The 18,945-nt window shown below is 45.7% G+C and overlaps 1 protein-coding gene across 1 annotated transcript in view; it reads right to left on the minus strand.

Annotated features, from left to right (window-relative positions):
• APMAP (adipocyte plasma membrane associated protein) overlaps positions 1-18,945 on the minus strand; it is a 200,833-nt gene that overhangs the window by 120,157 nt on the left and 61,731 nt on the right. The window contains exon 3 of the mRNA XM_069606882.1: positions 7,336-7,451. Coding sequence (XP_069462983.1) covers positions 7,336-7,451 — 116 coding nt within the window. The remainder of the gene's footprint in view (positions 1-7,335; positions 7,452-18,945) is intronic.

Consider the following 18,945-nt stretch of genomic DNA (forward strand, 5'->3'; position numbering starts at 1 on the left):
GTGTGTTGTGAGCCGGTATCGACAAAGATCTGCCAAAAGAATGAATCCCAAAACTCTGCTTCCACAGGAGTGTGCAGGGTGCAAACGAAGATTCCCCATTGATCCCCTTCATTTTAAATCAGAAGTTTGAAGCCTGGTATTCCTTTGCATGTACAGGGTACAAAACTGAAATTGCCCCTTTGTGCTCTGACCAGAACCACAAAGCCCTGCATGTTCTGTTTAGGTGTGGCAAAACATATGTTCCTATTGCTTTACTGTCCCTCATATTGCATCTGTGGTGACAAGTAGAAACACGATTTTGCCCCTTGAATTCCTTTATCCAAAGAGTGCATCTTATTAGAATCCTGAAACTTTTTTACCATTATGTCCCCACCATCTGCCACTGGCCTTCAGTTAAGGCTAATTAATGTTTGGAGGGTGGGGGTTGCTGGGAGAAAAGTATTATAACCAAATCAGCAATCACTGTCTTGAATTGTTCTTGTTCTGCATTGTTGGTGCCTTTACGGAAGTCATTTTTGTTCTTGTGCTGCCACAGCATTGGTGGCTGATGTTAGTTTGTCAAATTTGGTTCACATAAAATAAATCTATATATTTTGACTACACACCGGCCTGTTTCTTAATCCATTGTGGCACTGGGTAATTGTTGAGGTTGGGTGCGAGAAGGGTTGGAGGCCTTACCAAACTGAACCAAATCAAAATCATAGTGATTTATTGTGCGCCACTGTGGAAATCAGGACAGTAGCCGATGTGGAGTTTTTGCAGACCTTTATTACACACTGGTTAAATGTAATGTCTTAACCACGGTGGTTGGACTCCAGGTTGTCCCACAGTTACTTCACTGTGAGTAAAAGGCACCAGGAGTTCCTCTCCCCTTGAAGTGTCTCCTATTCTCACGGACCCGGATAGGCCCACCAGTTGCTCTCACTCTCCTCTCATTCTCCCTGCAAAAAGCAACAACACTGCCATTAGGCCAGTCCCCTTTATACCCGGTGCTTGGAGGGAAAGAGGGCCAAACAGGGACAACTTCCCTCCCCCCCTTTCCGATTGGTGGGGACCCTAGGCACCCACCCTCTATGAGTAGAGCTGCCCCCTGCCCTCCTCCTCCTCCTCCTCCTCTCCCTTGGCTGCCTGGTCCCGGCTCCCCCTCCCTGTTGTCAGCCACTCCCTGGTCGCTATCCCACCTGGGTCGTGTCTGACACACTCCCTCTCCATAGGCCCCGCCCCCCAACATGGTGTCTCCCTTGAGGCATGCTCCCCGGAGGCCCGTCCTGCTCGAGGCCCCATGCTGCTGCTGGAGTTCTGCCCTGCTCGAGGTAAGGAGGGGGTTCTGGTTTGCCCCCCCTGTCTGGTTCCAGACCACGTGCACGGCGCTCCTCCGACTTCGAGCGGTCGGCACGAGCCGGGCTCTCGACTTCCCAAGCCCCGCCGCCGCTCGCCGTCGGAGGTCGCCGATGCACGCCGTGTTCCCGGGTTGCTCAGCCGCAGCGCCAGTGGCCCGGGTCCTCGTGGGCACACGCGGCGCTGCGGCTGCAACGCCGGCACCACCCCGGAACGCCGACAAGGCTTTCCCGTCGACAGGGACACCTCCCCGGCACCCCCCCCATCAGCGCGACTTCTGGCAGCGTTTGTGCCGCACACGCCCACGCCGCACACGCCCGCGGTACAGCGGGCTCCTCTGCTCGGGCGCCGGCGGCCACCCTGCTCACATCCTCACAGCCACATTCATGGGGGGTGGGAGGGGTGTATGGGAGATGGAGGCCCATGGGGCCAGAAGTATAGAAAGGGGCCAGGAAGCTACTTATGTAGCTCATGTTGGGATACCTCTCTCTGGGCACGCAAACTCGTAAGTGGGTCAAGGCCCTTAGGGCCAGACTCTGAATCTGATAAGGCAGCTGAGATGGTGGTGCACTTCTTGCTCATCTGAGGCTTATGCTGACATTATCATAGATGGAGAAGGAGAAAAAAGTGGCTCCGATTCCTTTAAGTCAAACAATATTAAAACATGTAAGGAGACTAGGGAATACTGCACATACACCAACAATGGCACAGTGACGAAAGTAGTGACCCGCTAGTTGTCACAAAAGGAGAAAGGTCCTTGTTACCTAAATTTGTGAGCTTTGCCAATATAGAGAGGGAGAACTGTGAGAAAGCGACATAGATAATGTTTTAAGAGTTTGAAATTTGTATTGCGTGTGTCTTAGTTTGGTTACGCCTCTTATGGACACTGGCAGCTCAAATTTTAATGCATATTTTCTTTGATTTTGTATTGTTATATTGTAACGGATTTTCCTAGACTAAGTGATGATGAGAGAAAGATAGCAAGCAAGAGAAAGTGATCCACAGAGAGACAGAGAGACATAAGGAGGACATGCAACAGGGGAAAACAAATGACAGAGGACATGAGATAGTTATATTGGAATAGGACAAAAGAGAAAGACTGCTGAAGGAGTATGGCGAAGGAAGAACTGCGGCAGGGGGAAGGGAAGGGTTGCACAGTGGACTGACAAAGAGGATGGCCCGAAATGGAAGACTGATTAAAGAAAAGGACAGTCTGTGATGAAGCAGAAGGAAAGACTGGCAAAAGCCTGGTAAAGGAGAGGGACACTGATGATGCACTGTGGCAAAGATAACGACTGCAACAAAGGAGAAGGGCTGCAGTGAAGTAGAAGGACTATGAATGAAAAGAGTGCACTGTAAGATGTAGGACTGTAACAAAGGAGAAGGTCTGATGAAGGAGGGCTGCCAACATTTAGAAGGACTGATAGTCTGTGATGAAGGCGCAGAAAGGACTGACAAGGGAAAAGGACTGATGAAGAAGGAGGAACTGACTTAGCAGAAGAAAAGACTGACGAAGGACTGCTGCTTCTCAACATCCTTTTTCTTTTCTGTGACATTGTTTTGGCTGCAAGGTGATGCTTTTATGTGGCAAAAACAGCATGGTAGGATGCATACACCAAGCTTGGATGCATGCATACCTCAAATAGAAAAGAGACTAATTACAGTATTCATAAACCAAATAGGAATACTTTGACAAAGTTGGCTTTTTCATCATCTTTCACCCAAAACTAAAATGAAAACAACTTTTGTGGCGCAGAGGAGTTCCTGAAGTCATTAATGGCTGAAAAAGGTGTTAAGGTTTGCTCTAGGATACAAGTGTAAGACCACCTTTTAGCTTCAGATTCAACTGCCAAGCACAAGTGGCAGGGGTTGCCCATTGACATACTGGAATATCCAACCTATGCATTAGGTAACAATTGCACCGCAGTCCATCTTTTGTGGAGTAAGCTGCAATGCAGTGGCAGTGCTTACTGGATATTTGTATACCTCAGTAATGCCAGAGTTCGGTCATCTAACTCTCCTACAGTACTGGAATTGAACTGTTTATTTTAATAATAGCTGCAGTACAAATTCTGTCTAAAAGGGCCACTGCATCGTCCATCTCCAGGAATCTCTTCAGGACAGCTACAATTCGTTATGCCCATCTGTGATAGCACATTACTTTTTTTTTATTTATTTTTTATTTTAATGTGTATTTGGTTTAAAGTATACCTTTATACAATGATAAATCACATTAGAAAGGCATATTAATATCACAAAATTCCCTATCCATAAATGTTCATCAGATTTAGAAACGCTTTCTATTCACTATAACACAATAAATCTCGTCTACAAGCCAATTCATACCACACATTAAAAATATAAAAAACAAGCACTATTTCACCCTAAAAAGACATCTAAATCATATTAACCTATTTGCAATTCTAATCTCACAAAAATCCCTTTTAGCAGTGTCACAAACACGATCAATAAAGAGATATGTCTGCCATTCATTAGTTTTTCCCACACAATTTCTGATACAACTGCAGACGAGTGAACACATCTTTCCAGCAATGCTATCCTCTGGTTCGCCACTGCAGGACAGTCCATCACTAGATGGTAAATAGTTTTGGTGCATTTCAAGTCGCATAACCTGAACATTCTTTTATCATCCGGGACCCCCAATTCGGGACCAAGTACCTCCAACGTTGGTAGACAGTTCAAGCCTAATTTCATGTAACAAATTCGAAAGTGTTCAGATGGAAATTTTGCCAAATACGGTCTTGTTACATTTGAAGTTGAATAGCAATGCAGCACATCTTTGTATAGTTTTAACCTAAGCAGATCCTTACCATCTTCTATTTTGTCCCGAGTTCACTTTCAATTCTTAATTATCAGTTTCAAAGAACTAGGGACAATACCCATTTTCTGAATAAAAATTACACATCATCTATACACACTTACCAGAAAAATGTGTGTTTATTCCAGCCACCTCCCCCAGTTCATTACACAAAGTGGGGCTCGTTTTGTCCACAATATTCATACATAGCCCTATACTTCTTGCTTTATAAATGGAACACCAAGATTGTAATCCCAATTCCAATCTCAGGATGCTAATAGGGAGTCCTAATACAGCCCTCCATATCCTACCTTCCAAAATATCAACCACTTTCGATTTCCAAATGAAGCCAACTCGATACCATGTAAACACATTGCAGCTACCTAGACCGGATAGAACTCAGAGGGAGGATTGAAAAGGCACATAACCTACTTTTTACCACCGTTATCAGTGATATAAATGGCATCACTAGTCCCAATTTTTACTTTATGCTTCTGAAGTTTATTAGCAAACAATATTCCTAAACATAAAATCTCATCTACCTCCTTAATCCTAACATGATCAATAGACCAATAATATTGCTGTTTTTTCTTCTTATGGCGCGCAGATATAACTCTCGATTTATCTGCATTAATTACCAACTCATTCTCCTGCAAGAATACTGCTACCCCATTCAGACAACGCGAAGGACCAGCAGGAACAAAATCCAGCAATAGAAGATCATCAACTTAGGCGATAGAAAGTTCTACCAAGGTATTCATTTTCGGGTGGGTACACCATCCAGTTGTCGCACTAAGTCCACAGATCTGATAAGTACAAGTTGAAAATAATCGACGCCAGGACACAGCCCTCACACAGACCCCTTCCAATGAGCACAGAGTCAGTTAACTCTCCATCGGCATTGAGACAAACCCATCTCATTGTCGTCATAAAACAAAAACAGTATGTTCAAAAGCCCTGAATCTATCCCCCACAAACTAAGCTCTGCCCAGAGGTGTCCTCTATTCACCTTGTCAAACACGGAGGATAGATCCAGGTTAGCCACATAAATAGAACTACCCTTTCCCATTCCAGCCTGTGCTATACAGATGGAGAAAACTAAACGACTGATCATAGTTCCAATCCCCTTTCTATAACTGGTTTGTAAGACATTCAACATATTGGCTCCCTCGGCCCACCTTATCAAATCTTTGTATGAAGTCAGAAAGTATTTTGGAAGAGGTGTCAATGAGGGAAATTAGCCTAACTACTAGGAGAGTCCCTACATTCTTTTTTAAAAATAGGGGCAATAATGGCTTGATTGCATGTCTCTGGAATAGAAATGGTAGCAGTGACCTGCACATATAAACTATAGAGATTAACATGATATTTTAACAGACAATTCGATATCCCATCAGGACCAAATGCTCTTGATTTACTCAGCTTATTAATAGCTGATGAGATGTCATCTCGGTCAAAATGCATCTCCCACAATGCTGCACTCCTATATCCCTCATGGCAGTATTGGAACCCACCTCTGAGGGAACTAGAAGAGAAGCAAAGTGGGCAACTCAAGTTGGTCCAGACACACAGGTGGGTTGGGTTGTTAATTGCACAGGTTCATGATTATTCAATCTGCACCAAATGCCTCTTGCATGCTTTTTAACAATTTCCTTCATAAGATCTTGTATTTCCAATTATATATGCTTGAACTTTATAGAATCGGAGCCAATTCTTTGGTACCAGATGAATGCATCTAGTTTCCGCCATCTTCTCATTCTGACATATGTTAGGGGCGCTCCTAACACTGCGTATTTCAGCACGCATCTCCCACTTCCTATTATTTATGTTTTTATCAAATTTCCATTCAAGATTCTTAATGTTTCCACTTAACTACTGTAAGGAATTCCCTCTTCCAACCCTTCAAGGTTGTCGAAAACATGGCAGGTGAGCTCATATTAATCTTTGCCGCTGCCCAATTATAGAACTCAACCCCTATGCCACTCTGAGATTTTGGACCATCTGTCCTTTCGGCACTCACTGAAGACTTTCCTTTTCTCAGCTTGAGCTGCTCCGGTTGGCCTCTCCTTTCGGTTTCTCTTTCACCCTTATACAGTGTTACCTCCATAGCACCATGATGCCCTAAGCTGGTGAAGGATGGGTTCTAGAAGTGTTCTTAACGTAACATAACTTATATGGATGCGTCCCTCTATATATGAACGTGTGGTTCACTTGGTACCTGCCTAGTAGACCTCTTAGACTGTCCTCATGTCTTCTCCCATCAGTCCAGAGATTTTGTAGAGTGAGAGGTTTTGGTAAATCCAATACGGTTATTGCATTAAATACTGGAGCAGTCTTCCACTGGATATTAGGAAATGTTCCAATCTAATGCAATTTGAAGATCGTTGAAAACTCATTTGTTACATTCCTGTTGGAAATAATGGCCTTGTATCAGCTCTTCTTAATCTGGATCTTCCTATTGTTAGTTTGAGGTACCGAGCAATGAAAACTGAAACTGTTATACAACAGACCTTATTTAAGTGAACTTCATAGTTGAGGTTTGCTTACTATTGTTGATGGTGACCATGTGTTGGTTTTGAGAAGGATATTCTGTTGAACCCAGGGTCAGAAGCAGATCTTTTGGTTCACTTATAGTTCAGGGCTTGAAATGCAGGATGATGGATGCATTCTGTCCCATGTAACAAATGTGTGTTTTAATCTAATTTTGCTCGACAATAGGTCATATCTTTGCGTGAGACAGCAGAAATGCAGTCATGTTATTTTGCTTTCATTAAAGCCTAAAACACGTACCATGTTTTCCTCATAGAAACGTGACTGGTGAATTTTGTTCTTATTTTGTTTTGTCTATTAACATTAACTACTTGATATTTCAAAGTAAAACACCATTCTGACTTTGGATCATGTACTGGAGCGCATTACATTCAAATACTTTGCACCATGACAGTCTAATAACATACATGTTCGTAGATGTTTCATATTTGAATGAAAAAGTCAAAAAGAGGTTATTAATTTCCTAATCAGTAATACCAGTTTGTGTCAAGGGCTAAGGAGAACAACATTGCTACTACTGCAGCACGAATAACCTCACCAGCGGTCATAAGTTGTTACTACAACAAATGGCACATGAAGTTATACGAATGTAAACAACACATCTTTTTGTCATTTGTTTACATGCTTACCACCAATGTTTGCAATTGACTCTGGTCCTACAAGCTGGTCTTCATACAGTCTCACTGCTTGTCTTAATTTTAGGTTTGGCTCCAGAACGCCAGTCATTAATGGCGGTTCTTGCAAGCTAGAAAAAAAATCAAAAACAAGAATAAAAACATGAGATTGTGGGGAGGAAAATGATGCACTGCAAAAGATATAATGCTAGCAGAATACAAGAATATAAGCTTCCTATCGAACCAGCATTCTCCAAAGGTTACTGGATCGGGATTATGGACTCTTGGCAGAAAGACATGGTGCACTAGCTGTATGTGGAGAACTGAGAAGAGTGACTTTTTATGCCTTGCTAGTAGCTTGCACCTAGAAAATGTTAACCCCGAGTCCATCTGCCCATGGCATCACAGGGCCTGGCTGATAGGGGCTACATCCTTGTCCCCCAAGGGTCCCTAGATTTATTACATGTAGTGCGTGTTTTCATTTACTTATGTGCGTGTGTGCATGAGCGCATGTTTGTGCGTGTGTGTGTGTTTGTGTGTGCCTGAGCGTGTGCGCGTTACATGTGTTTTGTATCAATCCATCCAGCCCTCAATGGGGCTGTATGGAATGTTAATAAAGAAAAGGAAAACAAAGGAATAAAATAACTCCCCTGCCCAAGAATGGGCTAGGCAGGGGAGGAAAGAATCCCAAGAGGAAGAAAGAAAAGTGACAGTTAGAAAAATACATTGGACAAGGACAGAAGGAGAGATAAGAAAAGGAAAAACAGAGGAGGAAAAGACTTACCTGGGGCCACTGCCTTTCGCTGCCCGACAGGGCATAGGTGCCACAAGAAAATGCAAGGCAGCGCATGTGGGACCCCTGAAGAGTGAGCCAGGGGGCTGTGCTGCTTGCCAAGGCCAGCTCGGCTGACCCGGGGCCATGGCGGGTGCCGTCCCGCCCGGGGGCCAGTCCAGATGAGCCAAAACATCATCAAGGGCCAAGGCAGCCTGCAAAGGGCCAAAAAAAGACCAGCACAGCCACGTAAGGGGGTTGGCCCAGGCTGACGGGCCATGCCCCTGTCGGTCCACCTTGTGGCAAGAGAGGGAAGCCCCTTCCAAAAGTCCACCTGGGCTGCGTATGCCAGGCACAGCCCGGGAGGTGAGAGTGGGGAAGTCCGCTCCAGAAGAAAGCCCCGGGCTGGCTCGCTGGTCAACCCGGGTGAAGAGCGATGATGGGAACATCCTCTGCTGTTCTGTTGGGCAATCAGGGTGAAAGAAGCCCTCAGCCTGCCTCATGGAGCAGCCGGGAGAAGGCCAGCATCCCGTCCCTTGCGTCTCACAACACATTGCAGAGAGTGCAGGCCAGGAAGCCCGCCAGGCTGCAGGCCCAATGCAGTGACAGCAGCAGTAAAATTACAATAAAAAAATAATTATTAAAAAAATGTATTTAACGCACATGCGTGCGCTGCATTGATGCAGCGGAATCCCCTTTCACAGGGGACACCCCATGAAATTAAGATTGCAGAGGGTACAGTGGTGACAAGTGGGACCCCAGATTATGGGGCCCACCCAGATGGGCGCACCCACATGCGTGCACGGGGGTGTCAGGACAATTAAGGAAGCACAGGCTGTGCAGTGAGTGTGGGTCCACCCATGAGATGGATGGGGTCATATTAGGGTTCTCTGGTCTTGGCGCAGTTTTAGACAACATGATCCACCCAGGTCACGCAACCAGGAACCTGTCATTCACTTTCACCAGTTCTTGATTCAATTAATAGTAGATCTCTGGTCTAGGCGCAGTTTTAGACCACATGGTCCACCCATTACAGGAATGTTCATGTTTCCTTGAGTAGTTCAATATTCAGTCAAACAAGTATTTTCTCGAATGCAGTACCCTGACTTTCACAGATCAGTGATTTCTCAACCTTGACTTCAACTTTGCACTCAGGATCTTTCATTCGCCTTACTTTCGGCTGGCAGTTCATTGTGTCATAGTGCAACAAGGTTGTTCTTTCCTTTCCCCTTAATTCAACAGGTATATGTTTTGCTTATTCCATTCAGTTCAATTGTCTTTTTGCTTATTTCCTCTTATTCAGTGTTCAATAAAAGCATATTTGCTTAGTTTGTTTAATTCGGCGTTCCAAAAATGCTGCTTTGCTTGTTTCATTCAATTCGGTATTCAAGAGACACACTGTGCTTCTTTCGTTCAGTTCAGTATTCAATGGATGTAGCTTAGTTGCTTTCATTCATTCATTCCTGTATTCAATAAAGACAACTGTTTCTTTACGTAGACCGCTATTACATGTACGGTCTTTCGGAGCTCCCTGACGTGTTTAAGTGTCCCAGACACTTACCCAAACTCTGCAGCTCCTCGTAACGACTTCTTCCTCTTTGCACTTCAAACCGCCTGCTCTGGCTCTTTTGCGCAGCGCAGCCCTCGCTCTTCGGCAGCGCCTGCTGCCCGCCTTTCCTTCCGCGGGCTTCCGTCCTGCACCCTCACTCCAGCAGGACTCCCAGGATCTCAGTCGGCGTTCCAGCGTCTCGGCCTCCCTTGCTCCCGCACAACTGCTTCTGCTGTGTTTCTGTTTTCCAGCTTCCTCTTACTGCAGAAGCATTCCTCCCCTAATACACCTGTGTCCGGTGATGGGCTGCAGGTGTTATTCGTTAAAGGCTGCCTGGCTCTCGTTACAGGGACGTGCCTGACTTCTCATCTTCTTCGTCCCAGTACCAAAGTGGTGAGTGCACCTGTTGTCCAACACTCAGTTGCCTCTTCCTCGTCTCAGTACTCTTGGGTACGTGAAGGGGGAAAAAAGGGGAATTTCCTTATAATAAACTGTTAAGGTTGGGGAGGGTTAAGCCGGTTGTCAAGTGCATAAGAGGATACCATGTCTCGCCCAAAGGTATCTCATTCCCACTCTTCAAGGACCCTCTACCCAGGTGATCCTCCCTCAGTTGTCCACCTCTGGGTCAGGATCCAATAGCGATGGCCTTTTCCTGTTTGCCTGCATAGAGGATCCAAGGGGACTAGTAGTAAGAATACCCTCAGGTTTCTCACAGGTGGTACCCGAGTTTAGGTAAGCGACCAGTTGCTTCAGACTCGCCCCAAGGGTCGCCGCGACCCCTCCAAGGGAGGGTGAGCTGATTTAGTAGGCCCCCATTTAGTTGGTGCTCACGCCAGCAGAATCCCTGGAGAGAGAAGGGGGGAAAAGGATTTTTAAAGTATGTGTTTATTTTTTAAACAAAGGGGGTTCCCAGTTGGGATCGCTATAACATTCACCCTGGTGTCTATGTTCATTAGTAACCTAAGAACTCAGGGTGTAGCCCATCTCCCGTTAACAGCAATTTTATATTTGGAAGTGCAGTGATCCTCCATATCTAGGTGGGCTGTTGGGTGAGGTATTGATCTCAATGGGGACTATCCCTGACATAGGCCCGGAATGGGTGCTCCTGGCTCCTGTTAGGGCCTGAAACAGGGGCTACATTTAAGTTTAGCAGAAACTGAAATCTGATGTATGTGCAAGAATTGTTATTTCAGCCTTTCAGGTAACGCGTGCACATCAACTCAGATTCTATTCCAATTCTTTTGGTTACCATGGTTTAGGGCCGCCCGACTGACTCCCAACTTATAGTTGGGTCAATCGGGCCATAAATCTGGTCAACAGTATAGACCGGTCAATTGATTAAAAGTGGTCAACCTGTTTGTGAGGGTGAGGAGAGGGGCGCAGGTTAATTTGGAGTGAGGTGAGGGCAGGAAGCAGGGTGGGAGAGACGGGAATTCTGAGGTTGAGGGAGCAGAAGATTACGTGGTGAGGGGAAGGGGTCAAGAAAGAAGAATGGGCAGAGGGTACAAAGGGCAGATTCAGGTGGGACACCCTTTGATAAGATGATAAGAGAACATGATTATCAGTAATGGGTGGGATAGGGGTGGACAGGAAGCTGGAAACAGAATCCATGCAACTCCTCAAGACTTTCCCCCTCTCCTCTTCCTTCTATCCCCTACCCTGCTAACCCAGTTCAGTTTTCCCTCTCTCCCTCCTCTTCCATACAGCACGCTGCCTGTCCCTCGGGTGTACCTCAGAGTCTCACTGGTCCCCGGCACCCCCGCCAGTCCTCTCGCACTTGCCTCAGTGCCCTACACCTCACCCACACTCAGTGCACTTGAGAAATGTACCCTAGGGAGAGGCTCACTCTGCACTTACCCCAGTCAAAACCGACTGTGGGCACTTGATCCTCCCCCTCCACCACCTGTGACCATCTGTGCACTTGCTCGATCCGTACGCACCACGCTTGAAGATTGTATGTCTGTTTTCTCTTCATCTTCACCTCTTATTTGCACTGTTAAAATTGCAGGATCGCTACCAGGCCTATTTGCCATCTCCCAAACTGTTAATGCATTTTTTACTCACTTATTCTGCCTGTGCAGACTATTATCGCCTCAGCATTTTAAGGGCTCTGAGCGACTGTTTGTTTTCCCCCTGGTTACCACCCTCCTTGTGCGCTTTGAAACACTTGCCTGTGTATGGGCGCTATATTAATAAACAATACCCTGGGGGACTCCTGTGAATGAGAGGAACCTAATGGAAGAAAGGATGAAAGGAAGAAGGAAGGAAATAAAAAGATTGAAAACAGAAGGAATGCGCCCTGATGCCTCCGGGCCTGATGGTTTGCGCGTTATAAATAAAATAAATACAAATACAGGATAGGCACAAAATTAAGAAAGAAAAGGAGCAAATTAAATAAGAGACAAGAAGAAAAAGGGGGAAGGAAGGTGTAAAGAATTTAAAAAAGGAGAAAAGGAGGACGAAAATGGATGTATACAAGAGCAAGACAATAAAATTAGTAAAGAAATCAGTAGAGCTATGTTTGACAGGATTTTAACATTTCAATCTGCCGACAAACAATATAATCCTGATGACCACCAGATCAGTCACCACAATTCGATATCCAAATAGATGTCGTGTGGTACAGAACGATAATCACTTCAGGGCGATCAGTCTATGTGCTGATCAATTGAGAGCAAACTTGTAATTGTTTATTTATTTATATTGTGCACCGGGTCCGTAGGCATCTGGGCGCAGTAATGGTTACATAGTTTCTTATGGCATGGGCATCAAATACAAATATATACAGATACGATATGTGATAGACATGGAAAATCAGATACAGATACAATTGTGTGGCAGCAACGTACATATTTACATAATGCTGCCATTATAGACTATCTTTGTTTCACTGGTACTATAAAAATATATTCTATATGGACAAAAAAATTAAAAAATCTTTAAGTCACGAGAAAACATGCCAAGGCTGGGCAGACTGCTAATACACAAAGACGAGTGGCCTCACAAATGAAAAGAGCAGAACCAACAATGGTGATTCATTGACACGAGAGTCTGGGATTCACCAGCTGTGGAACAAACACAAAGCTCATCATTTTAATGAGAGTTGTTGCCCACTGGTAACCGGTAACAACTTACGTATCTGGAGACAATAGGACTGCCTCGGGTATAGTGAAACGTTGAAAACCTCGGGACTTGCTATGACACAAGGAACGGTTATATACCAAGTTAACTAATCCATGGAAACACAGCATTGTGGCCATTTTCATGCCGATCACTCTGAGATACTGATTGGCAAAATGGCAACATCGAGAAGAGTGAGGGGAACAAAGGCAGAAACTCGTTCGATAGAATCATTTCTGCTTATTCACATTAAGTTACATTGGACTTGAACCAAAATGCTACCATGCCGTGTTACCAAAATGTACGGTGGCAAGACTAGAACAACCAAACTGTATGAGGAAAGCTACTGACAATTACCCCAAAATAAACAGGATACTTCGTAACTTCGAGTGGCAACATTTTTCACATCATATGTCTTTTTATTATAGGAAAGCAAAAAAAAAAGCAAATCAAATTCACAGAAGCGAACGATTGATACAAATTACAGGAAAGTCTTCAAGCATTGGCAGCAAAGTCTATGCCGATGGTAGAACATACAGAATGTGTCTAAGTCAATTCCTATCATTAGCCTTCGAGTCAAAAGCATTACCTTACTCTGCCACACTCATCCCACACTCCCTTTCTGGAAACCCTAAAGCATCCCACCAACGCTGAAATACCTGCATTTTATATAGAACAATGTACTTCAAGCAGAAAGCCGCACAAAGGGGGAATACAGGGAAAAAAGGGCAATGCATGGCTATGTGGACAGGAGTAGCAGTAATTAACGGTTTGATGAGAAATGGAATATAAGCCAGAGAAAATGCATATATGTTGAGTGCTGCTAGAGCGTAGGGTGCGTGTTGTAGAACAGCTAGAGGTGGAGGATGCCAAATAATGTGGGGCTCGTCCGTGAATAGATTTCAAGACAATGGGGTAGGGAATTAAAGAGCCAGCTCGTGTAGAAACGGTGAGGGGAAGTGGGACAAGATCTAGGAATGTTGCAGAAAGTGCTGGTAGCAATGCCAAGGATTTGGTAGAGAGGGGCAACATCGGGCACACTGAGTAGAAGAGTGGAGAGGGGTATTTTAGCGAAAAGGTAGGTGAGGAGAGGACCGATGTTACTTCTATTCAGCAGGTTAAGTCTTGATGTGGTGGCAGTCAATGTTTGTGAATTTCTTCATTCAGATTTGAATCAGACCCCAAAAAAACATTTTCAGCCAGTCTGAAAATCATGCTTATTACCCTTAAAATATTGTATTTATTTACTGTGCATTTTTAAGGCGCTTGTACAAGTAAATTGTGTTTCAAAGCACCCAGAGGACAACAGGGAGGGAACATGGGAATGAAAGTGAGATCTAACAATGAAAGATAGAGGCGGACCTACTAGGCCTTGTGAGCATTCCCAGCTTGCAAGTGCAGAGAGCGAGAAGGGACGATGGTATGGGTGGATACGTGCAAGGTGAACCAGGAGGGATGTGCTAGGGAGTGAGCAGCTGTAAGTGCCTAGCTGAATGGTCAGCTGCCAACAAATAGGTGCAAGCCTGAGGTGGCATAGGCCAGTGGGTGCAGAGGTAAGTGCTGGGAGCAGGCGGAGGAAGCTGGAGGCTATTGGGGGTGGGAGGCCAGGGCTCAAGAGGACACAAGGGCCCAGGCCACCAATCTCAGCAACTGTGGGGTTTCGCAGAAGAGGGATGAAGGGAAGGAGGAGGTGAAAAGGAAAGTCTTGAGGAGTCTCTGGAATTTGAGGAGATCCGGCTCAAGACGAAGAGGGAGGGGGAGGCTGTTCCATAGCAGGGAGCCTGCAGATGGAAGAGATAAGTCACCAACTTGCCGTTTAGCGAAGCGATTGACACACAGAGAGTTGGTTCTGGAGAAACGTAGAGATCTGGACAGAGACTATTTAGTGAGGGCAAGTTGTAGATAGAGTAGTCCGTGGTCCCCGGCCCCCGGCTCCAGACAGCATTATGGATGATGCAGAGGGATTTTAATTTGATCCTTGCAGCAACCAGGAGCCAGTGGAGAGGTTTTTGGGTCTAGAGAGATGTGGTCCCTGGGCTTGAGGCCAAGAATAATTATCGTAGCCATATTCTGTATTAGCTGGAGGGGTCGTAGAGAAGAAGAGGGTAGATTAAGGAAGAGGCTATTGCAGTAGTCTAGCCTCTAGAGGACCAGAGCTATAGAGACATTTAACTTCTGGGGGAAAGTGAGAAAAGGAAAAATTCCTTTGAGGAGGTAGAGTTGAATGTGCACCTTCTCGGCAAGGTCTAGAATGTGAGAGAGAGCTAAAGAGGAGTCTAAGATGACTCCCAGGTTTCTGGCTTCAGATGAAGGAGAAGGGGGAAGAGCCCATAGAAGATGGCCAGAGTGAGGGGAAGAAGGAGGGAGCAGGAGTCCCAATAGGAAGGATCTCTGTATTGCTGGCGTTGAGGCAGAGATCATTGGAAGTGCATCAGGACTGGATGGCAGATAGGCAGTAAAGAATAATGGATAGAAGTAAAGAGAGGGTCAGAGGGAAGTTTGAACAAGAGTTGTGTGTCGTCTTCGTAATACTGGAAATTAGGGCAGAAGGAGGAGATGAGGTGTGCAAGTGGGGCAAGATAGGTGTTAAAGAGCCAGGGAGAGAGTTTGGAGCCCTGGGAGACACCGCAGGTGGAGATAGAAGTGGGGGAGGCGAAAGAGCCCAGAATAACCAAAATATGCTATACATGTGTTTGAAATTGATAATCAATTAAACCACCTGAATAAACAGCAACTTACCTAGAACTACTGTTCTGTACCAATAATAGAGAGGTAAAGTGAAGTCCCAGGAAATGTACACACCAGATTGTGAGCCTTAGTTGGGTGCAAAAGTCATGGGAAAAGGAACCAGAAGTGGGAGAAAAGGTAGTAGGGGGAAAGGGAAACAGGGGCGAGGGGGAAAAGAGGGGCGAGGGGCAGGGGAAATAGGGGCGAGGGGCAGGGGAAACCGGAGAGGGGCAGGGGAAACAGGAGAGGGGCAGGGGAAACAGGAGAGGGGCAGGGGAAACAGGAGAGGGGCAGGGGGGAAAAGGAGCGAGGGGGAGGAGGGAAAAGGAGCGAGGGGGAGGAGGGAAAAGGAGCGAGGGGGAGGAGGGAAAAGGAGCGAGGGGGAGGAGGGAAAAGGAGCAAGGGGGAGGCGGGAAAAGGAGCAAGGGGGAGGCGGGAAAAGGAGCAAGGGGGAGGCGGGAAAAGGAGCAAGGGGGAGGCGGGAAAAGGAGCAAGGGGGAGGCGGGAAAAGGAAATAAGTTCACAGCTCCATTCACATTAATGGAGTAAAGTCTGATCTACCCCCACAGGTGTGGATTCTGTAACAAGCAACCCCAGATGGCTAGAGAAGATGCCAAGAAGTGTTCCACAGGTCGGAAAATTGACCCAGGACCCTAGACGTAGCTGAACAGGAGGACGCCAAATAGAACTCTATGGGAATTGCTCTAAAGGCTCACCTCAAAGAAATGTATACCTGAGACAGGAGGGACACCCAAGAGTTAGTGTCTTGAACAATCCCCCATTCATCCCCTCTCCGCAGGTCCCATAAGTTAGTTTCTCACTGCAGTAGTTTGGCAAAAAAGGCTCCAGCAGCATAAATCAACCTGGTGAGTAAACCGTTGTTTTCCACAGGTGCAGTATTCAGGATTCCGCTGCCAAGGACTTGAACACTGAGGGAATTGCTCCCTCAGCTTCTCTACAAAGTGTCTCCCTTCCAGGTTCTAAGCTACATCATTGTTTTCCACAACTGCCACATGGGGAACTGAACACTATAGGGAATGGATAGGACAGATACAGGGAAGGAACTGTGTCATTCTACTTACTTGGAATCAGAACACAACACGATAAGATCTGGAAAGTAGTGTTTTTTCATGTCAAGCAGGAAGGAATTGTAGGAAAAGTGAAAGGAGGAGAGGGCAGCAAGATCATTAGGGGATTGATCTTTCTTCCATCGCAGTTCAGCTTTACGAAGTACAGAGAGTGGGGAGAAGGGGATAACCAGGGTTATGGGGTTTACAGGAATAGGAACAAGCTGTATTGGAGAGTACAAAAACATATTAAAAGAGATAGAATTAATTTGAAGAAAAAAAGGCCCAAAAACGCAGTGGACAAAGCCGGAGAGTAGGCCATTCTAGAAGGAGAACGTAGAGAAAGTGAGGGACAGGAATACAGCAGTGAAATGGTGAGAAGTGAAGAATGAACAGAGTCCGTACAGGCACAAATAGGGGCTAGCAACCAGGAAGTTCAAAAAGTCCATGTAGGTCCTTTGCCCAAATCACGGAAGGCGCAGAGATGCTGGAAACTCTGGCGGTAGCTCACTAGTGGAGCATGAGGGAGCAATGGAGGAAAAATGTGGTCAGAGCCACAGTAGAGTTGAGGGCACCTTGGACGGCAACCCTCAGCTCTGTTGGAGAGGGAGGGATTAATGAGACCAAACTGACTATTTCAGTCTTCTGGCCCAGTGTAACACTTAACTGGACTCCTCGGGAGCGTAATGCCTTCTCAGCCTGTGGAGCTGTTACTTGGGCACTTTTAGGATTCCTTTCCTGTATAAGCAACAATAACAATAGAACTCCTATAATACCGATCTCTGAGAAGTTACTGTATAAGTGTGTGCTTTTGGTAATTCCTCTCTTCTCACCTGTGTTTATGTTTTATGGAGCTCTCCACCCTGTTATTCTACAGAGGTGGGTTGGAATGAGGAAACTTTTACTTGGAAGGCTGAGGTGTTCAATAGACTCTTGCCTTCATAATGTCTCTGCTTTTCCAGAAGTTGTCTTGGGTAAGTATCTGGAGAAAATAGTCCCTACGTTGGAGAGACCTCTCTTTCTAATATTTTCCCTTTTTTTGCAGGTTCTCGGAAAACGGAGAGTCTAATGGCTGTGGGATGACTGCAACGTTACTCGGTATGGAGAAGCGTTCAACAGGGGAGTTGCTAGGTCTGGAAAAGACCCGGGGCTACGCTGATGTCGGAACTGTTGGGACTGGGGGCTAGCTAGTCTTTTGGCTGTAGCTCCTGAGATTCTATCCGGGGCTACAACCAAAAGATCAGGGGCTATTGCCCTCTTAACCCCCCCCAGCAACGCCCCTGGCGTTCAACTAGTGTAAGTTCGTCTATGCGGAGTAACTGCAGCCTTTTGGGGAAGAGCACGGCAATAACTGAGCGTTGAAAACTTGAAGAAACTTCAGATACGTAAACTTATATAAACTTCTTCTTTCTTATTTTCTATTACATTTGTTCATTAATTAAATACCTTGTTTGTCTGCAGGTTTTCAGTAAGCTGAGGAAAAATACCTTTGGAAGATGCAGTGGCTGCTGAGGAAACTTCTGAATGAAGGTGCTGCGACTGCGAACGATGAATGCTGCTTGAAGATGCTGCGGCTGTAGAGAACTTCTGACAGAAGATGCTGCGGCTAATAAGGAACACAGCTGACTGAAAAACTACTTCGGAGATAACTTCGGTTCAATAAGTTAGTCTTTAAGTCTTTCAATAACTAGGGAATTCTGTTTTTTTCTGTGAAAACTAATGTCTGATTTTTCCTTTCACAGGTTCTGTGAGGAGAGATGCCGGTAGCGTTACCTGCTGTCAGTGGAGAAGATGCAAAGCGAGCGCTCCGGTGGAAGCGGGGCTTAAGTAGCTCCCTCTGAAAGTAGTATAGAGCGTGCTGTAAGTTATCAATGGATCTGGCAGCGGCCATGATGAGTGTATGAGACCACTGTAAGCACTATGAGACACTATGGGAGCATATGCTATGAATGTTACCAATGCCATGTTTACCAGGCTTATACCCACTTTTGACCTGCTGACTGATGTGATGTACCTTGCTTCTCCTGAATGCCTGAATGGAAACTGTGCTCACTTACTGGGATCATGACACCCAGATGGGCCTGATGATTGGCCACACTAAGGTATTATACCACAAGGGCTAAACATAAGCTGAGAAATGTGACATGAGCAGGAGATGGAACCATTAGGCATACACCAGTCACACAAACCCACATTAATGGTGAAGCAGACCTATCCACCGAAGCAGTCACTGGTTGAATTAACACAGCCAACATACAAGACTCTGAGGGAGTTAGGACAGAATTCCAGAGAGTTGGTGTCATAGCAGTGAGATGAGAAGGTGAGGACAAGAGGTAACCAAGCCAGAAAGGACACACAAAGTGCAGAGAAACAGGAATTGGCTAAGCCAA

The sequence above is a fragment of the Ambystoma mexicanum genome, chromosome 4p (genome assembly GCF_040938575.1).
Source record: "Ambystoma mexicanum isolate Mex_15411 chromosome 4p, UKY_AmexF1_1, whole genome shotgun sequence".
NCBI classification, from domain to species: domain Eukaryota; kingdom Metazoa; phylum Chordata; class Amphibia; order Caudata; family Ambystomatidae; genus Ambystoma; species Ambystoma mexicanum.